Source organism: Sarcophilus harrisii, chromosome 1 (assembly GCF_902635505.1).
Source record: "Sarcophilus harrisii chromosome 1, mSarHar1.11, whole genome shotgun sequence".
NCBI classification, from domain to species: Eukaryota; Metazoa; Chordata; class Mammalia; order Dasyuromorphia; family Dasyuridae; genus Sarcophilus; species Sarcophilus harrisii.
Genome location: NC_045426.1, coordinates 132,727,476 through 132,743,561, shown reverse-complemented (window position 1 = coordinate 132,743,561; position 16,086 = coordinate 132,727,476). Strand labels below are relative to the sequence as shown.

The 16,086-nt window shown below is 33.9% G+C and overlaps 1 protein-coding gene across 1 annotated transcript in view; it reads right to left on the bottom strand.

Moving 5' to 3' along the window:
- Nucleotides 1-16,086, bottom strand: part of C7 (complement C7) — a 60,521-nt gene that overhangs the window by 6,471 nt on the left and 37,964 nt on the right. The window contains exons 13-16 of the mRNA XM_012541419.3: nucleotides 13,853-13,940; nucleotides 11,985-12,117; nucleotides 9,930-10,118; nucleotides 2,877-2,973 (exon numbers count right to left, since the gene is read on the bottom strand). Of these exons, the coding sequence (XP_012396873.1) occupies nucleotides 2,877-2,973; nucleotides 9,930-10,118; nucleotides 11,985-12,117; nucleotides 13,853-13,940 (507 nt within the window). The remainder of the gene's footprint in view (nucleotides 1-2,876; nucleotides 2,974-9,929; nucleotides 10,119-11,984; nucleotides 12,118-13,852; nucleotides 13,941-16,086) is intronic.

Genomic DNA, 16,086 nt, shown 5'->3' with positions numbered 1-16,086 from the left:
CTCACACCGTGTCTATAAATAAAAGGCTGAAGATAATCTAAATGAATTAGGAAGGGGGAGAAGCAGTAAAGAGCAAAATCAATCAAAGCAAACCATGATTAATACGAAATAAAGTTGGAACTGATATACTTTTTGGGAATACACTAAAGATTGTCATATCACTTAAATTTATTAAACCATATTATCTCCAGTATGGAAAAGAGAATATGATATTTTGGACCAAAACTTTGAAACAAAGCTCAAATTCTGCCTCTGAAACACACTGTGTGATCCCTGTACAAGTTACCTAGTAATAATAGATATTGAACATAACTAACATTTATATAGCACTTTACTTGTATTATATAATTTGATTCTCCCCACAACCCTGAGAAGTAAATGCTTTACTTTGCAGATGAGGAAACTTTGAAAATGAGAAAAATGGGGTCCTTTTGGGGGCCACACAGCTAATAAGCATTTATGGTGGGTTTCAAATGAGAAACCTAGCTTCCTCTAGTAGTCTAGGAAACTCTCCAGTTGCAGAGAAGGTAAGTTTCCTCACTTAGGAATTCTTTATGCCAATGAAATCACAGCTCCAATTTGCATCCCAGGGATCTTCCCAGGACATAAAGCCTGTGTATGTTATCACCAAATCAACTATTTGAAGCTGACTATGATGGTGTTTTCCATTGTCACTGTGTCAGTTCATAAAGCCACGTAATCAACCAATAATAGAGTGACTATTTCAATTTTTAGAAATCAAAAGAACTATCAACTCCAGTTATTTCAATCTCTTGGTATCACGGGATTTAAAGCAACCTAAAGGAAGAAGCTAAAGGCATCTTGTCTAAGAGTTTATTTTATAAATAAGGAAACTGAAGCTCAGTAAATTTAAACAACTTAACCAAGGTCAGACAGATAATAATTAGCAGAACCAAGACATGTCTGGAGTGGATAAGAGACAACAGAGAATTTACACATGGCTTTCCCAGAGAGTTAACTCTCCTTGGATCTGGCTGCATCCCATATATAGATCATATGTTGCATACAGATTTTGCTGTTTATAAAATAGGATACAAAATGTTGAGAGGAAAAGAGAGGATAGAAAAGACTCTTTCGACACACCACTGCTGGCTAAATTTATTTTTTCCCCAATCAAAATAATTTTTCTCAAATAATAATTATTTTTCTGAAGCACTAACAAGACATATCAACTATCATCAACATCATTAAGAATAAAAATAAGAATAGAGAATACTACTTCTTAGGGAAATCTGATTCTAAAATTATAATCCAACCTAATAAGTAAAAGAAAAACTTAAAACAAAAAATTCTACACATATATGACTTTTAAAATATAGTTATTGATCAGTCACATCTGATTCTTCATAACCCTTTTGGGAGTTTTTTTGACAGAAATACTTGAGTGGTTTACCATTTCCTTATCCAACTCATTTAACAGGTGAGGGCACCAAGGCAAACAGTATTAAGTGAGTTACCCAGGGTCACCCAGCTAGTAAATATCTGAGGTAAGAATTGAACTCATGATGATAAATCTTCCAAATTCTGGGCCTAGTGCTCTATCTACTGTACCACCTAGCTGCCCTTTTAAAATATATTTAAAATTAATGCACAATAGTATCTGTTTATGTTCCCTGTCAGTTTTGCATGTTTTGGGATTACATAGACACTGGAAAATTTGAATGGTAAGGTGCAAGTCATCAGCATTAAGAGGCAGTCTGGTATGGGTGACTTTGCCATAAGAAAACCTAGGTTTGATTACCAGTACTGACATACCTGTTATTAAATTACACAAATCCTTGTCCCTTCCTGAGCTTTACTTTCCTCATTCACAAACTAAGGTTTAAAAATTCTTGTGCTATAGGCTAATTGTACACTATTTCAGAGTCCAATTCTTTTTGTACAGCAAAATAACTGTTTGGACATGTATTCTTATTTTGCATTTAATTTATACTTTAACATATTTAACATGTATTGGTCAACCTGCCATCTGGGGGAGGGGGTGGGGATAAGGAGAGGAAAAATTGGAACAAAAGATTTGGCAATTGTCAATGCTGTAAAATTACCCATGCATATAACTTGTAAATAAAAAGCTATAATAATAAAAAAAATTCTTGTGCTAGCTATCTAGTAGTTAGAAAAAAGTACTTTAATTTTACAAATCTCTATAAAAATATAAATTATTTCTCTCTCTCTCCTCCTCTCCACACACCAGATCTCCCCCAAAAGATGGAAAATAGATCAGTAGATAAATGAACTGGGTCTTTTTTTAAGCCTTACACTTCCCAAACAAAAGGGAAAAAAAGAAGGGAAGGAGTTCCACCTAAAATTGTTTATTTATTACATTTTGTTCATGATGATGTTCATGATGTATATTAATTTAATTATTTTTTCACTATGTAAGTTATCTAATTCTATCTAACTTTTATGTAAAACAAAATTCAGGCTATTTGGGTAGTACTTTATATTAAAAGAGTAAACATAAAAACAAAATAGAAAAGCCTTTATTCAATTTTCTATAACTATTGTTTTGAGAGTTTTCATCTCAAGGGAATTGCAGTTTTAATTATCCCTTAAACCTCTAAATCCTCAGGTGATCATTTTGTCATCTTGCTTCATTTTCCCAAGCAAAGGGCTAATCAGATATTTCTCAGGATTTCACGAAGGCTAAAACTAATATTATAAATAAATAAAATTGACAACTCTAGTGACTCGGGCAAACTCTGGACAGAGTACCAAATATACTACAATGTAAACAAAAACAAGTAACTTAGATCCGTGCAGGCAAAGTTGTCTTATTTAAGATTGAAGTCTTTCCAATGTCATCTGACTTGACTTAGGTAAAACCATTATAGATGAGCAGAGGCACAGCTTACCCACATTCATATGGCATTTTACAAACACATCTAGAGTTCTGTAGCTTCTCCCAAGGCTGGCATGATTGGGCTGTCAAGACTGGTTTCTCAGTGCCCTCTAAAGGAAAATAATATAGGAGATATCACAGAGTTAGGAAAGAAAAAAATTATGAATGAGATTATCTTTTCCAGGGCTAAAATTAGTTGATAAAAAGCTCTGAAACTGCAAGGGATTATGCACAGGGAAGCTCATTTTAAAGCTTCCCTGAATACTTTACTACTTGCAATTGGAACATCCCCAGGTTCCCCAACCTCTTCCACATGGGAATTTACATTCACTGAGCATACTGATGCATACTGCTCATGTGCCAGTTCTAGTTACACACAGGAGTAAACACAGGAGTAGATCACCTAGCTGCTTTTACCAGTAACTTCATTAATCAGAAATATTATGGGTTTTTTAAATTATATTAGATTATTCTATTATCTTATATCCAGGGATACTACAAAAGACTCAGTGGGGATATAATATACCCAGAAACATTACAAGTATCCCAAGTCACCTAGGTTAAAACTTGTCCCTCTTATGTGTATAACTTTGGGCCACTCATTTAACCACTCTTTGCCTCAGGTTTCCCATTTACAAAATAAAAGATTTGTACTAGATAACCTTTTAGGTCCCTTACATTTCTAATTTTATGATGTATAAAACTTAATTCATTAGCAATTAAACTAGTACCCTAATCTTCTTGTATAACAATTCTGACCCTCAAGATCTAATAACAATACACTTTTTTTGGACAGTCAGATATAGTGACTAGCTAAAAGTCACAAAGCTTGTATCCAAAGCCAATTTTGAACTCAGGTCTTCAGGGTAACTGTATCACCTAACTGCATCAACTATATACTTTATATACCAAGGAGCAAGACTCTCCTGGCCCAGAAGATGGACTAAAAATAATTTTTACAGGAGATTTTTAAATGGCCTTCCTTATTCCTTATAGTGAGCATGGTTTGGCATCTGAAGAACAGCCACAATATTTTCTTATAGAAGTGCAAAGTACCTTACTGAAGGCTAAAGAGCTTATGAATGACTTATAGTTGTAAAACACCTGAGTTTTCCAGGACTTTCAGTGCAAGGTGGATTTTTATCATTTTCATTAAAATAAACATTGTTAAGAAATTATTGTGTGAGAAAGGTAAATTTAGGAGCAATCAAGCCAATTCCTGCTCTTGCACTAAGCAATGAAGATACAAAGACAAAAAGCAGAATTATCCCTTTAGGTTAGATAGATAATCCCTTTGATTAACTATAAGACTGTTACATTCTAATGGGATTTAGATACAAGATTTAAGTTTAACCTAAAAGTTTAAACTTCCTGTCTTCATGAAACTTACAGACTAGTGAGAAGATAAAACTTATGTCCAGAAAACTATAATATAAAAAAAAACTATAATGCCAAAAAAAAAAAAAAAAAAAGAATAAATAAATTAGAAATGTGCAGAACAATGTGACATGGGAAAACTGAGGTGGAAGTGAGGAAGGTCATTAATGATAGGAGGGATCAGAAGAATCTTCAGAAAGCATGAGACATGTGAGCTGAGAATGTGGAGAAATTAATAAGTGAAGGAAGAGGGAAGACAGTGCAGGCGTAGGAAATCATGTGAGTAACAGCAGGAAAGCATGGGGTATGTTGAGAGGAAGAGTGGATGATTCAGTTTGACTGGAAGTAGCTTGCATGGCAGGGAATTACAAGAGATAAGACCAGAATGATAATATGGCATTAGACTTCTGGAAAACTAAAATGCCAGGAAATTGTGAAGCTAATAAAATAGAGAAATAATAACAAAATCTTTGAAGATAGAAGCATTTTAAGGGGCTTATCAGAAAAAGAAACATGTGGAGACAGAAAGATCTCTTAGGAAGTAGTTACAATGCTACAAGCCAATAGTAATGAGGTCTCATACTGGGGTAGTAGCATTGGAAGCATATGGAAGAAGACAAGTGCAAGGGATATTTTGGAGGAAAAATTTGACAGGATGTGGCAACTGATTAGATATAAGAGCTGAAAGAGGGGGGATTAGAAATAGCATCAAGGTTTTTAATTGGGAAAGTTACCACGAGGCAGTATCACTGACAGAAAGTCTGCAAGACCAGATTTAGGGAGAAAGATAATGATTTTGTCATGGCATAATAAGTTTGAGGCACTAGCAGTATATTCAGGGGGATGTATCTTGTAGAAAAGGATTTATGGGGGTCTGAAAATAGGTCAAAGCTGGATATAGAATACACAGAGGGAATAGTTAAAACTGAAAATGTTTCAAATATCTTGGAGTCAATCCCTCATTGTTTTCAAAATTACAACACCTCCAACATGGACTTCCTCTATGCATCATCAATCCCTCGTTGCCTTCAGTATTACATTACTTCTAACATGGGACTATCATTCTCTCATAGTACAGAGGAGATCCAACCTCTGTACACTACATACATCTGCTCTTCCCATTGTTTAAATGTCCTTTCTAATTCCTCCTGGAGTATAACAGAAACTATGATTTTTAAAAGCCCAAGTGTCATCATGAGATAGGAAAGTGAATAAATTTCTGGATTTCAAGCCATGAGAACCAGAATTGGAATCTCAGACACTTATTAACTGTGTGTGATGCTGGGAAAAGTTTCCTCAACTGCACAATGAAGAAATTAATAATAGATACCTCACAAAAACAAGGTTTTATGAGGATCAAATAAAAGTAGGTAAAAGATATGTGCTTGCAAAACTTAAAGGCATAAAAATGTTATTTCTTTTTATTATCACAGATCCATTGTAACTAATAGGATGATTTATCAGTTTGACATTTATTTTCTAATTTTTTTTCTGTTGTCCTCCTTCCATTTTCATCCTTAGACACTTTTAGGATAATATGTTGTTGTTGTTGCTATAGTTGTTCAGTTATTTAAATCATGTTCAACCTTTCATGACTCCATTTAGAGTTTTTTTTGTCAAATATACTGGAACAGTTTGCCATTTCCTTCTCCAATCACAGAGTTAAGTGACTTGTCCAGGTTCACCCAGCTAGTAAGTTTCTGGAGAGGTTGGATTTAGTCTTTGATCAGACTTAGATGTTTTGTGAGATGATAATACTCAGAATTTTCTACGATCCTTCTCCATAAGATTTTACAAATGAATTTGAATTCTTAACCAGTCTTGACTTTGATCATATTTCTCTTTCAGGACAAAGAAACAAAATACAAGCATTTGCTGATTGAATCAGTCTGTAGATCATGCCTTCTAGATGCAGAAATTTTCAAAGATTGTTTACAATCAGTGCTTCTACATCCTCTCCTCTCATTCAATCCTATACTTGGTATAATCATGCTTCTGACCCCATTATTCAACTGAAATTGCTCTCCAAAGTTGCTTAATGATGTCATAATTTCCCAATTTATAGGACTTCTCAATCCTCAACCTTCATGACATTCCCACAGTCTCTGACAGCTTCTTACATTGTTCATCATTCTTTTTCTTGGAATGTTCTCTCCAAGTTTTGTTTTGTTTTGGTTTTTTTGGTAACACTGCCCACAGATATTCTAGCCTATACCTAAAAACCAGTTCTTAGGGAGAAAAAAATTTACATGACACACTTTTAAACTTAATCTGAGAAAATCAATATTTTCTCTATCACTTTATTAAATCTAGACAATCAATAAAACTATAAATTGGGATCTGATTTATAATTCATCAATTTCTAAAATGTAACTTCTCACACTAAAAATTTAACAGTTGCCCCTTGTAAGACAGTTCAAGCTTGCTTCAACACATTCCTGTACTGCTCTTTCCTGGTATTCCTCACATTTCTTGTTTCCTTTACTAGTTTTTCATCCAGGTGACATCTACTAAATGTGAGTTTAGTTCTCCCAAAGTTCTAACATGGGGATATTCTCTTTACTAGCTACACTATGTCATTTAATGATCTCATCAATTCTTATAGGTTCAATTATCATAATCTATGCAGATGATTTTCAATTCTATTTATCCAGTTCTAATTTCTATTGTCATAAGTCATATCACCAACTGTCTATTAGCCATTTTAAGTACATATCTAGTAGATACCTGAAACTCAACATGTTCAAAATATAACTCATTATATCTACACCCAAACTTTCCCCTTTCCCTAAGTTTCCTATTAATAATTGAAGGCACCACCATCCTCCCAGTTACCTAGTCTTGCCACCTCGGTATCACCTTTAATTCTTCATTCTCTCTCATCATTCTTATTCAATAAGATTCTACTTTAATAACACTCTTGCATATATCTCCTTTCCCTCTGATACTGTCACCACTCAGGTAAAGAACCTCTTCACTTTATATCCAGACTGTTGTACTAACCTTCGGGTTGCTCTCCTGCCTCAAGTGTCTTTCCATCCCATTCTTCCAAACTACCACCTACTCATCTGCCAAAAGTAATCTTTCTCAAGTGCCATTCTGTCAATTTTACCCCCTCTACCCACTCAATAGACTCAAGTCTCTTTCCCACTATCTCTAGAATTATATATATTCTTTTTAGCTTTTAAAGCCTTTTATAGCCTGGCCACTTCCTGGAACTTTTTAAGCCTTTAAGCCTTAAGCATAAGTCTTTTTGCTGTTCCTCTCATATCATCTTCCATCTCCCAAGTCTTTTCACTGATGTCCCCCAATCTCGTGGTGTCTTTCCTACTGAAACCAAGACCTGTCCAAAGGACCTCCAGAAAGCTAACCCGAATATTACACAGTTCTTTCAATTAAAGAAACCCAGGTGGAGAAAAGGAAAAAAGTGGTTAGCAGAGACAGTTTCCAAATCGCTAATTGCAAATCTATGATTCTTCAAGAAATGTAGTACCATTCAGAATATCACAATTTTTTAAATTCTGACTTTTCAAAACCAAATTTCTTCCAATCTAACCAAGGACCCAAACCTATCAGAATTATATAAAGCACAAGGTTGAATAAAGACTGAACGTCTTGTCATTTTTTAATTACCTGGCTTTAAAACAACAACAACAGAATCAGACAATCTTCTTAGTTCCTCAAAGTATATTTTTGCTTGAAATCAACATTCCTAGATAATCTCCCCTAAGTGGGAAAAAATCTCATTCCAAAGTATTTTTGAGTAAGTTACAAAGTACCTGAAAACAGATATTTTAAAAGGACAAATAAATATGCAATCCCCTTTCAGAACAAAAGTGCAATCTCATCAGTGCCACATTGTCTTCCCTCTTTATGCATTTTTATTAGATGCATTATTTTCAATATCCCACACAAACTCATGGTTATTTTAGCTTTAGCATATAAGCAAAGTAAAACTATTCTCCACTAATAATGGTCTTATAACTAAAGTGGACATCACAATTTGTCCTTAAGAGGATACACTCCAGCACACCTACCTCTCCATGTTTTAACTTCATGACTGAGGTCTATATGCAAAATAGTTCTCTGCAATCCTTCCTTTTCCAAACAAAATTAATGTCTGCATAAGAGTTTCAGTGAGTGGAGTAACCTCCTTCCTTACCCCTTGCAACACAAAGCATAAAAATAAAAACTTATTGAGAGCAAAAATGTTTCTTTCTTGTCTTTGCATCTCCAACACCTATCAGAGGGTATGGCACACAGGTTGGCTTTTAATAAATGCTTAACCTAAATTGAATCTAGTCCTACATAGTGATAATGCTTCTTGAAGAGGCAAACACAGACCAAAAAAATTGATTCCTTTGTAATCAAACTTGATTAATGCTTGTTAAATTAATTGAATATGTAAAGCATGTAGCCTATTACTGCAAAATTATGTTATTTTAATTTCATTTCAGGTTTTCAAAGGAAAAAAAGCTAACAAGTTTATTTTCAACCAAATATATCCTTTCTTAAATATCTTGGAATTATACATGACTTCAATTTTCTCACTTACAAAATAAAGGAGGGAGGGAACTTGTAACAGTAATTCCTAAGATCCATTCCTCTCTCAATTTTATGCATTCTAAGATTTGTATACAGAAATAATTTTCTAGTTGAATTTTCTAAGTGCCTAAGAGTTCAGTCTACTAACTGTTCAGAATTCCAAATTCCTGATTTGCCACTTTTAAGAACTGCATCATTGAACAAGACTGTCTTTTTCTTCTTGAAGTTTTTGGTTGTTGTTTGTAGTGTATCTGTGATTTACAATTTTAGTAATATCAACAAATAAAATAAAAAACACTAGGGAAAGAAAAATTGAATTTTGATGTAAGTTGCGAATCTGGGCTCTGCATGTAGCAAAAGGATGGGGAAAATCCCAAAGAATCTCAAAGTCCTCTTTTCAAAAATCCCATTCCCTTATGTTTTTCCAGGGTTTTCAAAGCATCTATGCTCATTTGCATGCATGGTTGCACTCTCTCCAAAGTTGTTCTGTTCACCAGTGACTTCAACATTCTGACATACATCTATATTATATTACAATACGTTGGATACAAATTGGTTCTACTTTTGGTAGTACAAAAAAGTGAATTTTATTCAACCTGATTACACATGTATAACCTATCTCAAATTACTTGCTGTCTTAGGGAGGAGCAAGGGAAGAGGAAGAGAAAAAGAAAAATTTGGAATTCAAAATCTTATTTAAAAAATGAATGTTGGAACAGTTAAGTGGTACAATAGACAAAGCAACAACCTTAGAATCAAGAGAACCTGAGTTCAAATATAGCCTCAGGAATCTGATGGTTACTAGCTGTGTGACCCTAGGCAAATCACTTAACCTGGATTGAATTGCCCTTTCCCCAAAAGAATGTTGAAAACTATTTTTACATGTCAATGAAAAAAAATGCTATTTTTAAAAAGTTATCACAGTTAAGGAAGTTTGAATATGAATCAAAATGTAGGTAAAATGGATTCCTCCAGCTATAGATGTGCTGATCACATAAACTTTTTGAGGACAGAGACGATTTCATTTTTCTCATTTATGTCTTCAGCACTTAGCACAGGGCCTGGTACAAAGCAGGCCCTGAATAAGTTGTCAAATTTAATTAAATTGCTGGACTATAATGACTGAAAACATAGAACAATTTACCTTTTAATCTGCAATGGGAATTCATATCAGGCCACCATTTTAGACTGGAGCCACATGAGAAAAGAGATGGACCTTCAAGTATCTTGCCCCCTGAGCAGGTCAAGGTCACCTTCTCTCCGATCTCATAGAAAGGTTTCCGAGGATCAATTTGGAGACCTTTTTCCAAGGCAGGCAAGACACAACCTATTTCTAAAAAGAATATAAAGTTTCAGAATGTAAGGGTCTTTAAATTTCCAAACCATCACAGTCCAGTGTTGCATGGATATTTTTAATTTGTTCTTGCTCATGAATAGAGAAAAGAGTAGGACTGGGAAACTCACTCTTGAGAACTTTCTGAAAGGCCAAGACATATATTCTTCCACCAAAAGTAAAATGAAAATTTTAATTAAATAAAACTAATAAATGCAGAAATCTAAAAGTCAGCCTACCATTAAAGGCAAAATTATCTAAACTTCAAACCCTCTAGGTGAGTAATCTCCCACAGAGATTTTGATGAATGTTTTAGTATATTTGCAGAAAACTAATATAACTCTGCTTTCTGAAAATTTTCAGTTGACAATTTTTATCATCATACTTTTAGGATTGTCATAGTGTTCATTTTCTTCTTTATCCATCCCTTATAACACACTTACCATTATTTGATCAGGTCATCAAGATGAAAAAATATCACAAAGAAAAGAGAGGAAACACATAGCTTGAGAAAGCATGAACAAGAATGATAAAAATATAACAAATAAAGTTTTACTGGATCACTAACAGTTTAGGAATTTTGCTCTATTTCTTGTGTGTTTTCATAATAGAACTAAAATCTCATGCATTTCACTGGCTAAGATTTTCAACAAGTCATATTAGCCAATTCACAAAACTTTCTTTCCATTTTGTTAACCTGAATTAGTGAAATAGCTACCTGCTACAATACAGCTAAGCTATGTCAAAAATATTTTGGGGGCATTCTGTTTCTTAGAACTAAGGCCCAGCAAGCAGTCTGTGCCCCATAACAACAATCCTTTGTGCCTTGAATAATCTCACTCTTTGGCAGAATGCCTTGCTTTGGCCAGAACCAGATATTCACTGAGGAATTTATGTTTCATATTAACCAATAACTGTTTAGATTTGTTGGAACTTTCCCTGTTTCCAGGAATCTGAGAGGCATTTATCACATCTCTTAGCATGCTCACAATCCCTGTTTCTCATAACAATTAAGTGAAACAAATCAGGTGCTTACACACTAATTCTGATTCTGTACTCAACTTGAAGACAATTCCCACAGGACCCAGGATTGCCTTTATTAGCCTCGTATGAGCCTGCCATGAGAACTCAGGACCTAAGAATGTTACTCAAGACCAAAGAATGACTATGTCATGGTCCAGTCCACTTGTGGTTTTTTATATATATAAAGCACTGCCTTTGCCCCATCATGGTTAAGCTGTTCTACTCAAAACTTCTGCTTGCAAGCATTTCTTTCACTTTGAAATTAAATTTCTGTTGGTGTCCTGACTCTCCTATTTCTAGCCTGCTCTTTTCAGTTTTAACTACCCACTGATTAGATGTTAGTTTTGGTCCCATTGACAGATGAAACTCTAAATAGAGATTTGGGTAATATTCTAATAAGTTAAAGAATTCTCCAAAAAACTAAGTGATAACTAATAGCTAATATTTGCTTAGCATTTTAAGATTTGTTAAATGTTTTACACATGTATATTATCTCAACTGATCCTCTCAACAACTCTGTAAGAAAGATGCTTTAATTATCCTCATTTTGTAAGTAAAGAAACTGAGACTTGCTTTTAACCATCAGAAAGGTAGTGGCTAAATATTTGAAATTCAAGTCTTGTTAACTAAAAATCCAGCATTCTATCTACCCTTCCATCTAGTAGCATCTACTGCAATGCAGAATATTTCCAAGAGGATTACTCAGGTTGGCTCTGAATTTGGATTAGGATCAAATCAGTTTCCCAAATAAATGATGTCAGAACCCAGAATAAGCAGCCACTTCAATAGGTCCTAACTGCAATTTCCAGGTTTAAGTAGGACCTTATATTTAAGAGTACATACTCTGGCAATGTTTTTCCCCAGCAAGCCAAGTTAAATCTTCTCCACATTTGGCAACAGGGTCCCCAATAAGAGCGTATCCGTCCTGGCAAGTATAAACAATACTTCTTCCAACCGGAAATGCTGGACCTGTATCCTGAACAAAATGGGGAAAATTCAGAAGATGAAGCAGAAGGCAGGATGAGGAAGGGGAAGTGTTTTTAAGGGAGATAATAGGTTATCTATATACTATAGACAGAAACATTAGGTACATAATATATAATATTTTATGTTTTGCATATATGTTTACATGTGTACACAATAGTTACAAATAGGCTACAGAAGATTTCCAATAAAGCTGTTTATTCAAGAATTAGCAAAAATATTATCACCAAAAAATATACAATTAGTAAAGAAACTACAATTATGTATCAAGGATTAAGGGAATGAGGAAAATGAGGAAACATTTATTCAAAATCTATTGTGTGCCAGGCACTGTGATAAGCACTTTGCAAATATGGTTTCATTTGATCCTTCCAGCAATCCTGGGTAGTAGGTCTTAATATAATCCCCATTTTTTTTTACAGTTAAAGAAACTGAGGGAGGCAGACATTAAATAATTTTCCCAGCATCATACAGAAACTTATTAATGTTTCTGATGCCAGGTTTGAACTTAGATCTTCCTGATTACAGTTGCAGGACTCTATCCATTGTGTCATCTAGATACCTCTCGCAGCTAGAATTTAGGGATATAGTTGGGAGTGAAAGATAATAATCAGATAGTCTAGGTACTACACTAGCATTCACAAAATGCAGAAAATGACTTACAGGAAGATCCCAAACATCCTTGATGGAAAATATATGAAAGAACATGGACAAGAATCACTAAGGATAAAATGATGGGAGTAAATTGGTACCTGCACTGATGAAGATTGTTGCCCACATTAATCACAGCATCATTTAAAAATGTGTGTGATATTTGCTTTGGCAACATTGTGGATGTATTGAGAAGTGAGAAAAATTCAAATCTCATTAGTAGGTTTCCTGAAAAGTTAAAGCTTCTGGTTAATGTAAAGAGGGCAAATTGCCATGTTATTAAACAAGTAAGAAGCATATCCAATCAAGACAAGTCACATTCCCTTTCCCATCCTAATTACAAAAATGACTAAAGTACAACTATAGGTAGCTCACAGTCCACTAGCTAAATATCTATTAGTATAATCCAACCAGAATGGACTGCCTAGTTGACATGTTTGAAGGGAGAAATTCATTCTCAGTACCAAGGATATATGATCCTACATTTACAAATCTGATTGTAGTTTTATAGTTTGAGTAACATGTCCTCTGATATACTTACATTTCTAATAGGAAGAGAACAGGGAAGGATAATTTAGATCCACTTTACTACAAATTAGAATGTAAGTTTTTTTTGAGAACAAGGATTGTCTTCATTTTTTCATCGCATTCCCTGGGGTTTAGCACTGTGTCAATCACAGAGTTGGAGATTAATAAGTGTGTGGTAATTGATATGCAAGAAAAGTCACAAATAAGTTTTAAAAAAACCAATGAGAATACAGGCGAAGAAATGAAAGGTCAAGGAGAATGATTTGTAATAAGTTTTTGCAGATCATTTATCTGAAAGAGATGGACTTCTACTTGGGGCAGATTAAATGGGATAGCAAACTTTCACTATTGGGAATCATAGTTAAGAGATATTTGTAACTTTTAACAATTTGATTTTTCTCACCTGAAAAAGAAGGGTTAAATTACATGATCTTCAAGGTCCTCTTTACCTCAAAAAATTCTATGATTCTGTGTAACTGAACTACCTAAAATAGCATGGCTTGAACATAAAGAAAAGGCTCAATGGAAAGAAAACACTGAAAACCTACTTGAACAAAACCATTTTCCAAGGGAGGGGGTGATGGGCAGGAAGTTGTAGGAACACCAGACATATCAAAACAATGTGGTTCTATCAATCTGGAAAGTAAAAGAGAAAAGACCTTTATCATTATTTATTTATATGTATATATGTTGATGCTTTCTTTTGTTTTGTATTAAGGGGATATGTTTATGTATGTATAGTAATATTCCAACTAATGACATTATCAAAATACAAGTATGCTGCTGTTTCAAGTAGCTAAAATCAGAAAATAAATGAAGATTATTAGAATAGTCCTTTCAGACCTCAAATGTACACCAAAAAATATTTATAGCAGCTTTTATTTTATTTTATTTTGGTGACAAAGAACTAGAAGCTAAGGGGGTGCTGCCACTGACAGAACCAATTTAGGTGTATGAATATAATGGAGTCCTCTTATACTGTAACAAATGATAAAAGGGATGATTTGAGAGAAACCTTATAAGACTTAAATAAAGTGATAAAAAAACTAAGTAAGCAGAACTAGAACTTTTTATAACAACAATATTGTTAAGGCAAACAATTTTGAAACACAAAAGAACTCTGATCAACTACAATGACCTATCACAATTCTAAAGGACCAAATATGAAGCAAGCTATTTACCTTCCAACAAAAAGACTATGGACTCATGGTACAGAATGAAACATAAAAATATACATAGATGGATATAGACTTGACCAAACATGGGAATTTTTTTTTGCTTTTACTTTGCATATTTGTCACAAGGGTTTTGTTTTTCTTTTTCAAAAAAGCAAATGAAAGAGAAAAATTTGTTTTTGTTAAGACCGAAAATAAGTATTAAAATTTTAAAATAAATAAAATGTACTACAACTTCCAATGTCACTCATAAGTCTGAGATTCTGTGACTGAATCAAGATAGAAAGTAGTAACAAAATCTAGTGCCTTATCATCAATTAATCCAACTCCTGGATATGGAATGTAGATGTGGAATTGATACTTCAATATTTTGGCTAATCTGAGATGTAATATATAATTGACTAACTTCAATAATAAATATCAGAATCCATGATATTCTTCTTCTTCCATAAATCAATAGATATAATATTATCAATATATATTTTATATTAATATATATTGTTTTTCCTGCCTTCTCAATAGTTGAGGGAGGAAGAAAATTCAGAATTAAAATTTAATTAAATTTCAAAAAAATTAAAACAGCACTTTCAAATCCTATGTCAGACATGATGTTTTTTTCATGTACAATGCAATATGGAGTGGAGAAACTCCTGTGCATGTTCAGTTTTGCAAATGGATTCTGCTGGATAATTCTATGTCATTTCAAAGCATTTTCATGTGAAGAGAAAACCATAGTGCCTTGCACATATTAGACATTTAATAAATACTTGTTGATTTGACTATACAAAAACTTCTTCCCCATCCTACTCCATCCTGCCTGCTGGAAAGTGAGACCATTATTCACATAAGCCAAATGTTTTCAAATTTTTTATTATATGATTCAACACAACAACTATTCATTAACTGGAAAATAAACTCCTTGAGGGCAGGGCTATTGCTATTTGGTCCTTATATCCTTAGCACCTAACACCAAGTCTGGTATATAATAAGAACTCAATAGTTCCTGATAGGAACTTATTGAATAGTTAATTGATTAAGAACCTTTTAAGGAAGATGAACTGTGGTGGCCTTACAGGGAGAATATAGAGATAAAATGGGACATAGTTCCTGTCCTCAATGAGTTATCAATCTAGTAGAGAAAATCAGAGAAATACCCAAATAGCTATTATGATATGAGGGCACAGGATCAATCTAGAGAGAGACATGTGATAGTTTCAAAGGAAAAATAATGGGAAACCTAGGAAAGCTTCATAGAAGTGCCTCTTGAACAGGGCCTTGAAGAATGGCAAGGATTTAAATCATGAAAAATGTGGGAGGTAACTTATTATAGGAAGGGAGAATACTATATGCAAAAGCATGGCAACAGAAAAGGGTTAGACAAGATCATAGGATCATATCATAAGTTTCAAGCTGGAAAGGAACTTAGAGGTCATTAGATCCAACCAGTTCCTTATATCTTACAAATGAGGAAATGGAAGCAAAATACACACACACACACACACAAAATTACATCACTTGTCCAAGGTCCTATAGTTAGAAAATGTCTAAGGTAAGATCTGAATTGAGGTCTTCCTGTTTCTAAGCTTAGTACCCTATACTCTATCCAG